This window comes from Sinocyclocheilus anshuiensis, unplaced genomic scaffold (genome assembly GCF_001515605.1).
Source record: "Sinocyclocheilus anshuiensis isolate Anshui unplaced genomic scaffold, SAMN03320099.WGS_v1.1 scaffold2069, whole genome shotgun sequence".
Taxonomy (NCBI): domain Eukaryota; kingdom Metazoa; phylum Chordata; class Actinopteri; order Cypriniformes; family Cyprinidae; genus Sinocyclocheilus; species Sinocyclocheilus anshuiensis.
In genome coordinates, this window is record NW_015548678.1 from 110,221 (window position 1) to 120,843 (window position 10,623).

Genomic DNA, 10,623 nt, shown 5'->3' on the forward strand with positions numbered 1-10,623 from the left:
ATATATATATATATATATATATTTCTCAATTATTTTCTCAAATTTTACTGGATATAATGTTTCTGCTCTTGCTTGTTACATTAAATTACTAAAATCCAGAAATATAGATATTAACATGCTTATGTCTGAAGCAGATTTAAAGGGATAGTTCACCCAAAAATGAAATTTCTGACATAATAAACTCACCCTCATGTCATTCCAAACCTATATGCATTTCTTTTTTCTGCAGAACATTAAAGAAGATATTTTGAAAAATGTTGGTAACCAAATAGTTTTGGTTCCCATTGACTATCATTGCATGGACACAAAATACCAACATTTGGTTACCAACCAAAAATAGAATTTTCATTTTTATGTGGACTATCCCTTTATCTTTGCAGAATTTATTACAGGTAAAATAATGAGTAAATATGTAAATTCAGTCTGATTGTTTCCACCTTAAAAATACATTATATAGGATGCATTACTGACTGTAACTATATCAGTATAAATTTAACACCATCAACTGTGTTGATAATAAAACAATAGAGGACAATACAGAAATGATTGGAGTTCAGTATTCTGCTATATTTCAGAAGAATAAAGTCATTTTATGACATTTACATCATCTCATTCATTATTTACTTACTCATTATTGACTTGTAAACAGACATGCATCTGTTGTGTTCAGATGAGAGATTGCATGAATTTATATTATAGATGTTTGTTTTTCCAATATGATCCTGTCAAGTTTCTCCCTCAGCTATGATAGAGAAGGTTTGTTTCTATTTATCTGTTTTTCTGTTTTCTTTTTTGAGAAAGCAACGAAAGAAGGAGCAAACAAGGACTGCCTTCTATAGAGATCCTTACAAGTTCGTCAGTAGTCTCTTTAGCAAGGAGAAACCCGGTACCCTTAACTTAACCATAGCGGATCTTGAGGAACACCTGAGGAAGATTTATTCTGACAATCAGAGGCACATGCCAGTATCCATTCCAGAAGACATGGCACCAATTCAACTGTCGGAGCACCAGATGGACATAAGGCCCCCGAAATGGAGCGAAGTTGAGAGTGTGGTAAAGCGGGCAAGATCAGCATTAGCCCATGGACCCAACGGTGCTCCATATAAGCTCTACAAGAATGCCCCAGGAGTTTTGAGGTACCTTTGGAGATTAATGTTAATGGCATGGAAAAAGCAGGTGATACCAAAAGCCTGGAGAAGGGCTGGAGGGAGTTTAATCCCCAAGGAAAAAAAATCGGCAACTATTGATCAGTTTCGTCAAATTAGCCTCCTGAGTGTGGAAGGTAAGATTTTCTTCAACGTTGTGGCGCAGAGACTGTCAGCGTTCCTGAAGAACAACAATTTGTTGACACCTCAGTGCAAAAGGCAGGCATAGGGAGCTTCTCAGGATGTTTGGAACATGCTAACATGATTCGGCACCAGTTGCAAATGGCCAAAAATGGAGAAGAAAGACCTACATGTGGTGTTAGATCTTAGATCTTGCCAATGCCTTTGGGACAGTGCCACATAAGCTGCTGTGGGCAGCATTCGATTTCTTCCATGTTCCAGAACAGATAACAAAGCTGATTAAAGCCTACTTTCGGGATCTTCAGGTCTGTATTACCATACAGGATAGTACCACCACCCGGCAGCAGCTGGAGGTTGACATAATGGCAGGTTGTACCATCTCTCCACTGGCATTCACTATGGCAATGGACATCATAATTCAGGCATCCCTTTGGGTGGTTGGAGGGGAATGTTTGAAGGGTTGTGGCTCTCTCCAATCAGGGCATACATGGATGACATGACTACCATCACAATGACTAAAGCATGTACTAAGTGGCTGCTGGATAAATTCCAGAAAAACATCAGATGGGCACAAATGGAGATTAAACCCGGAAAATCTCGCAGCATCTCCATTGCCGACTTACAGGTTCCATTGCAGGTTCTGTATAACAGGAGAGCCCATACCAACGGTCATGGAAAAGCCCATCAAAAGCCTTGGACGTTGGTACACCACACAGCATCTCCATTGTCAAAGGCCAACTTACTAATGTCAGGTTCTGTATAGCGGGAGAGCCCATACCAACGGTCATGGAAAAGCCCATCAAAAGCCTTGGACGTTGGTACACCGCAGACCTTAAAATCTCAAAACAGGTGGAACAACTCAGGCAAGAGACAGTCAGTGGACTCAAGAGAATCAATGGTACAGCTCTTCCAGGGAAGTTAAAGCTGTGGTGCTTCCAATTTAATTTGTTGCCATGGCTTATGTGGCAAATTTTCATATAAATTAGCTCTCTTTATCTTACGCCAAGCACCTGGAGAGACTGGTGAGTACACAATTGAGGAAATGTATTGGGCTACCAAGATGCCTTAGCAGCATAGGGCTGTACGGCAATGGAGTGATCTCTCTTTCTATTTCAAGCCTTGTGGAGGAGTACAAATGCACCAAAACGAGGCTGGAGATGACGCTTAAAGAATCCCGCGATCCCTGCATAAGAGATGCTGCTCCAACATTGGCGACAGGGAGGAAATGGAATCCAGTTACAGCAGTTGCTGATGCAAAGGCAGTTCACAGACACTGGGATATTGTGGGGCAAGTCCAATATGGTAGAGGGGGACTTGGGTTGGGAATAATAACACCTAAATGGTAAAAGGCAACAGCAAAGGAACAGTGGCACCTGGTGGTGGAGGAGGTACGCTGTCAAGAGGAAGTAACTAGATGTGCTAGAGCAGTCTCCCAAGCCCAACAAGGCCACTGGATGAGGTGGGAAGGTATAGAACGGTGTAAAATCACTTGGAGTGAGCTGTGGAACATGGAAACCAACAGGCTAAGTTTTATCGTGAGAGCCACATATGATGTGCTGCCCTCTCCAACAAACTTGCAGGTATGGTGTGGACAAGACCCAGCCTGCCACCTGTGTGCAGCCCCGGCAAACCTCAGACATATCCTGGTGGGTTGTAAGACCAGCCTGACACAGGGAAGGTACACATGGCGCCACAATCAAGTACTGAAGTGCTTGGCGGCAGCAATAGAGACAGAGAGAGTGTCAACAAACGCCATCCCCTAAAATGCCAAGAATACCTTACCAAAAAGGCAGTCCTTTGTTAGGGAAGGGGAGTAAAAGTGTGCTAAGTGCCTGTCCCCTGACGCAGGCTGGCTGAATATAGCCAGGGACTGGGAAATACAAGTCGACTTAATCCACAGACTCACTTTCCCATTTGAAATTGCAGTCACCAGACCTGGTTCTCTGGTCCAACTCCAGTAGGATCGTCACTGACAGTCCCTTGGGAAGAGGCCATTAACGAGGCCTTTGAAAGGAAGAAGCTGCGATATGCCAACTTGGCAGCTGAGGCAGAGGAGCTGAGCTGGACAGTGAAAGTATACCCGGTGGAAGTGGGCTGCAGGGGCTTTGTGGCTAGTTCCACTATAAGGCTGCTGAAGGAGGCATCAGAGAACAGGTCCAGCGGAGGATAGTCAGGGAACTGGCCATGGTCGCTGAAAGAAGCAGCCACTGGCTGTGGCTGAAGCCGATGGACACAGTGTGGGCTGCCAAATGACACACACCCGGGTCTGATCAGCCTGTGGTGGGCCTGCCTCAGCTGAGGGTGTCTTGTGATAAAGGGCCGAAACATCCAATGAGACTGGGGTACACAACTGATGATGTGTTGCATTGGTGGAAACACCATACAAAGGTCATTGGCAACATCACCTCAACAAAAGGCATCTTTCACCCAGGCTAAAGTTCGAACAGAAACTGGGATCTGATGGGCATCAGATAAGGTGTCTCACTGGCAACATCCACGAAAGATAGGTACACATCATGTACAGCATAACATATCATCAAAACATCAAGGATCCCCACCCGATGACTGCAGCGATGAATTGTACCATCTTCATCTATCCATCTTACCATACTAGTCCTTTTGTTATTGTTCCCCAGTCACGCATAAAGCAATTGTAAATTCACGACTGATTATTGGGTATTGAGGCAAGTACCACGGACACGGATTAGGCCATGACCCTGGATTCTTGCTAAACCAAAATCAGAGCGTAACAATTGCTGTGTCTCGCTGTTCTGCTCACAGTGAAGGGAAAATGTTCTGGGATCTGATGGGCATCAGATAAGGTGTCTCACTGGCAACATCCACGAAAGATAGGTACACATCATGTACAGCATAACATATCATCAAAACATCAAGGATCCCCACCCGATGACTGCAGCGATGAATTGTACCATCTTCATCTATCCATCTTACCATACTAGTCCTTTTTCTTATTGTTCCCCAGTTACGCATAAAGCAATTGTAAATTCATGACTGATTACTGGGTATTGACCCAAGAACCACGGACATGGATTAGGCCATGATCCTGGATTCTTGCTGAACCAAAATCAGAGCGTACAATTGCTGCGTCTCGCTGTGTTCTGCTCACAGTGAAGGGAAAATGTTCTATGGTTAAATGGTGCTGAATATTGGGATCATAACACCTAGTCCTATCATGCAAACTACCCAAATGAAACCCACACACACACACACACAATGCATTTCCACTTTTCTTTATTTGAGCTACAAAGTATATTGCTTGAATTAGCATAAGTTGTCCTCTAGGAGCCATTTGTATATGAAGTCATTTGATCTTTCAGCCCAATGTAATGGCCTGCTCCTGACATCCAAGTGCCATTACGATCATGTCATCTGTTTTGGGAATCTTTGTAATTGAATACCTGTCTCTTTGGACATTTATATTGTTATTCCTTGGTCTAGGAAATTTAGAGCAATCAGAGATAATGACCAAAGATCAATGACCCGAGCAGCATCTGTATACTTTCCGTATTTATGTTGTTCCTCTTTCCTTGGTGGAAGGGTGGAAATGTGCTGAAGATGAATTGAAGGACACTGTACAATGTAAATATTTTTTACATTAAACATTTGGTTTAATGGCTAAACTAAACCAGCTGAGCAGACTGTAAGGCATTATAGAAGTATGGAAGCCACTTTCTGCAGCACAATAAAAAAGTAAAAAGGTAATTGTGACTTTTTATTTCACAATTCCGACTTATTTCGCACAATTCTAAATATATGTATCTTGAAATTTGTACTTTTTTTTTGCACAATTCTGACTTTATTTCTCACAATTATGAGATTATGTCTTGCAATTTTGAGTTAACATCTCACAATTCTGACTTTTTTCTCTTAAATGTAAGTTTATTACAATTCAGACTTTATTTCTCACAATTGCAATTTTTGATTCTGACTTTTCAAAATTACAGATTTATAGCACAATTATGACTATTTCTTGCAGTTGTGAGTTTATATCTTGTGAGTTAACACCTGGCGATTATGGCTTTTTTTTTTGCAATTGCGAGTTTATATCTTGCAATTTTGCACCTCGCAATTTCAACTTTTTTCTCAGAATTCCAAGTTCACAATTCTGACTTTATTTCTCGCAACTGCGATTATATATCTTGCGATTTTGAGTTAACATCTCGCAATTCAGATTTTTTCTCAAAATTGCAAATTTATAACAATTCTAATTATTTCTCGCAATTCTGAGTTTATATCTTGAGAGTTAACATCTTGCAATTCTGCGTTTATTTCTCACAATTGCAAATTGATATCTTGCAATTTTGAGGTAACAACCCGCAATTTTGTCTTTTTCTCAGAACTACAAGTTAACATCGCAATTATTTTGCTACATTTTTTCTTGTTACTCTGAGTTTGTCTACAGCTTTTCTGTTTTTTCATCATTCTCAGATGCAGTCTTTCTCCTTCGCTCTTCCTTTTCTTCAAACTCAAAATCTGAAGGGAAATAAGGATGTTAGAAAGTGAAAGGGGAGAATGTTCAGGCTGGAGTTTGTTTACATTTCATGTTTAATTTCCTGACGCCAAAGCCCCCGGCTTTCCAGAGCTGCCCCCTCTGACCTCTCAGACCCACAGACTGAAGCAGTGGACCTTTTGGTGCGGATCCACAGACACACACATACACATAATCTCATTGTACGCTGCCATATATAAGCACACGTTATATGTTTGCCTCACTACACACATGCGCTCGCATCTCAATATGCATGTTTAGAAAATAAAAAGATACCAAATTAAATTCCAAAATGTTCCAAGTATGTCCCGAGGACAAAAACTATGATATCATCCAAAGCATCCTCTTTTACAGAGTGTTGAGGGAAAAAGTTCTGTCTGATAGAGAGAGCGAGCAGGACAGAGCAACAGCCAGCACTAAACAACAGCGCTGGGGAGGAAAGCAGGAGGGGCTCATCTCAATTACGTATGTCTGTAGGTATGTTTTTGAAATACGGGTCAAACCCTGTAGTCACTCAACAGAGTCTGCACTGTGTTGTCAGCCTACAGAGGTAATTAGACTCATATGTGTGTGTGATAGTTGGTTCTGTTTGGACTCAGAATGAATGCAGTTACTGCACTGCACCGTCAAAACATGGCCAGGTTCCTGACAACGCCTCACTCTCTTCATGGAAATTGATTATGCCATCTCAAACTGTGTTTTCTTCCCCTGAAAGGGAACGTGTGTTTTTTCCTCCCTAACTTTTCTTAACTTCCTTAAACACTGTGGTGTAGAGAGGTACATTAAACAGGGACTAGAAGTTTGAAAAAAATATTTGGGTCCAACTTCTCTGTCATGATGTGAGAATTGAGATCTGAGTCTTGCACAGCAGAGGCTATTGTCCATTTTTCTTCACAGAGCAGAACCTACAGACTTTATGGGCTGATTTTGGGGGGTACCTATAGAATTCTGAGTTTAAAATGAACAAACTGAGTTGCTAGAATTAAATGGAGCTCCTAGAAAATACATTCTGATTTACTGAGAGTATTAACAAATAATAATAATAATTATTATTATTATTATATAAAACTATAAAATATTATCTATCCATCCATTCTCCAAAGCGCTTGTCCTCTGTAGGGTCACTATAAATATATATATATATATTTTTTTTTTAATTATATTATTTTGGTATAATATTGTATTATTTTGTATAAAATCATATACTAAAAATAGTGGTAATATTTTATAAAAGTATTAATAGTAATATATAAATAATTAAATTATTACTTTATTAAAAGTATGAACTATTCTTTTAATGTAATGTTGTATATTGTCTTATATAATATTATATATTAATGAAACTGGCCATGTTTTATAGTAATAGTTAAAATAATAATATTTCTGTTTTACAAACTGAAGAACAAGTCACTGTTTTGTAATAACTGACAGACTACGTAGAAATAAAAATACCGGTCAATATTCATTTCTAAACAACTGCAGCTCTTCTGAAGTGTATATGAATCTAAAGCATATTTTAATGTAATTTACACAACAAATACATAAAATTCTTACAAGGATGGGCTGACCAGGCCTACCTGCACCCTTGCTTCTGTGAGGTCTGTCCTGAGTGCTAGTTGTTCTCGAGCATAGACATCTGGGTAATGTGTCTTCTGGAAGACCTTCTCCAGCTCCTCCAGCTGATAGCTGGTGAAGGTGGTGCGGTTCCGTCTCTTCTTGCCTTTGTTGCTCTCAGCCTCACTCTTGTCCAGAGGACTGCCGAGCTCAGAGACAGGCCGTTCTGCTTGACCTTTGACCCCGGAGTCTTTCACATTGATGTAACTATCATCAATACCTGTGGGATCAGCAGACTGAGGCATCTCTGTGTCTGTCAGTCCAGTGCCATCTTTACCTGGAAACAGACATATTTCTATTAATTAATTGTGAATTTAGTGTTTGCACAAAATATAGGAGAAAGAGGGTTTATGTTGCCCTGTTTCTCAACCCATTACCATCCTTACAGAAAAGTAACTTAATTAACTGAAGCAGTGTTGATGAAGTGTCTGAAGTGTGGAGACAATTTAACATTCACAAAAACTCTCATTTACTCCTATACAAATATTCTTTATTTCAACATAAAGGGGGTTCTGTTGTCACCTTAAAGAGCCTCTAATGTATAACAAGCCTTAGTTGAAAATATGTTCTCCATGTTGGATGCCTGAATCAGTATCTTGATGAAAGTACAAACATGCCAGGATTGTAAGTAAATAATCAAAACATGCCTGTTCAAATCATGCTCTACCTAGGCTCTCAGTTCCATGATCTTTTCAACAGTGTATCTGGGTGTTTAGGGAGTTATAGTCCCAGTCTGAACCTTTTCCACTCATGTTTGAGCAATTCAACAAAACGATTGCTTATTTTGTACTTAATGTAATTTGAAGGATGCTGAGCTGGGATTTCATTCATAAGTAAAATAATGTTTAATAGTATTATGTGCTGAAAAAGTAATAAAATGGCAGGCTCCTTACTGCTAAAACTGATTTCATAGCTAGCATTTTATGTATTCCAAATGACACAGTTAATTAATAATCTAACTTTTTGCAGAATTTGACAAAATTGCAGCTTGACTGTAAATAATGCACTATATATATATATATATATATATATATATATATATATATATATCTGTATATTGTGCTTTATTTATATAACCATACCATGAAAACTGTCCATAACCTTATCCATATCCCCAGGGCCGTCCTTAGGGGGGTGCAACTGGTGCGGTCGCACCGGGCCCCGCGCTTGAGGGGGCCCCACGGCAAACAGACCCGAATTCTAATGGACCGAGGGGGTTCCCTGGTTTAGAGTATCAGTTTTTGCCATAACATTTTGTGATAACACAGTCCCTCTGTCTCTCTGTGTTTGGCAGAGAACTCATCATAATTGCTGTGGTGAGCACTTTCAGTCCCACCCTGCTGTCTTTCCTTGGCTTTGTAGCCCATGTTATGCTGAATCTGCGTACCACCAAAGTTTTTAAACAGTGCCATTGCATGTTTTGCATTTCAGAGCCAAAGCTCCTCGGTTTTGGCTGCCATTTTGCATAGACAGCAATAGTCTGGGTTTGATAACTGTCCAAATGTTTGAGGATTTTAGAGATGCTCTGTGTTGTTGTTTGCTTGCTACAGTATAAAGAATGCAGAATCTAACTAATGACTGGGAGATATACATTTCATCAGATACTGTTTTTCAAAAAAGCTGCAAAAAGCGCTATTCGAAACATTGCAGAAAGCCTGCATTTACATTACATAGTCTGTGCCTGGCCATTTACACTTGACATATAACAGCACTCGTTGACAAAATGCCTCAGCACTTCAACAGAATTCAACAGTGCCTTGACTTAGCTTCATTGCGCAATGGTTACTCGTTATTTAGCAGATGCCTTTAGCCACAGTGACTTACAACACATTTATTTGAGAGCCAGTTCCCTTATAGTAGCCTGGGATGAAATATTTTGCTCAAGGGCGCACTAGTGAAAGGGAATCTCTGTAAATACAGTATCAACTCTATGAGGATATAACCTGTTACCTTTGGGCAGCCAGCCTATTTAACATTAGATTACATTTATGCATTTGGCAGATGCTTTTATCCAAAGCGAATTGCATTGCAAGGTATACATTTCATCAAGTTCATCTATTCCTTGGGTATCAAACCCATGATCCTAGCTTTGTTAGCACGATGCTACTTGAGATACAAGAACTCTACAAGAATGCACAACTAGTACCAAATGCCTGCCTAGAAGCTCACATCCCTACCATAGGTGACAATATTTATATGGAAATTAAACTTTTCCTAGGGCATACTAGCAAATTTCCCCTTTGGAAACAAATCTAAAAATCACATCTTTTACAGGTCTGCTTCAGTACTGATGTTGGTATTGCAAAAGTCCTCCAGCCTAACATATTCTTGTGTTTTACTTTCTGTAAACCGGTGGTTACACTAATACCACTTTTAAATAATCAATTCACACCCAGCCAGATTGTTTAATTGGAGTACATGCTTGTAGCAGTAACTCCCCTGAGAACACTAACTCCGTCCTGATGGAGTCGACTGCGTCTTTGAATTAGTAGAGGTCAGATGTTAACTAGGAGCGGCTATTTAATCACTGCAAGAAACAAGGAGAAAAACATCAAAGTGTGATTTAACTAGCTGTAAAGCAGCAGGGCACCCGTTAGCTTTTATAAAACATGATGGTCTGGGTCAGCTCTAGAAATAAGAAACCCTGTAAATCACAAAAACACTGTCAGTCAGTAACATTCATGCAATTTTAGGGTGAATAATGTCATTATCTTCAAAAATAAAGGTTCCAAAAGTAGGTTTTTTTTGCAGCAATGACATAAAAGAACCATTTCCACAAAAAAAAAAACTTTCAGTCAAAAGTTCTTAAAACCCTCATCTGTCCCTCGGGTCATTTTGACCCAAAAAGTTTTTTCAAAAAAATTCTAGAGATCGTGTGTTGATCGTACCGGTCCAAGATTTCTTTACTTTTGTCACACTTGCACCGGGAATACACACACACACAAAAAAACATTCGAGTGGATTCGAGGAGTTTAAATGGGTGCAATAAAAAAAGTAAGTATGAAAAAGTCATTTTGACCCGCATAGGAATGAATGGAATTTACGAGAAAACTGCATTTTTCATTACATTTGATTTTTTTTTATGTACAAAATCTGAGACAATCCAGTAAAGATTTATACCCAAACGAGGGGCTGAGACTACAGAATATCCCCAATGCAGAAAAAAACTCACATACACACACACACACACACACACACACATGCAAAAAAACA

At 39.7% G+C, this 10,623-nt stretch overlaps 1 protein-coding gene across 1 annotated transcript in view; it reads right to left on the reverse strand.

Moving 5' to 3' along the window:
- Nucleotides 1-10,623, reverse strand: part of LOC107656842 (homeobox protein aristaless-like 4) — a 26,741-nt gene that overhangs the window by 2,180 nt on the left and 13,938 nt on the right. Inside the window, exon 2 of the mRNA XM_016444789.1 lies at nt 7,374-7,687. Within this exon, the coding sequence (XP_016300275.1) occupies nt 7,374-7,687 (314 nt within the window). The remainder of the gene's footprint in view (nt 1-7,373; nt 7,688-10,623) is intronic.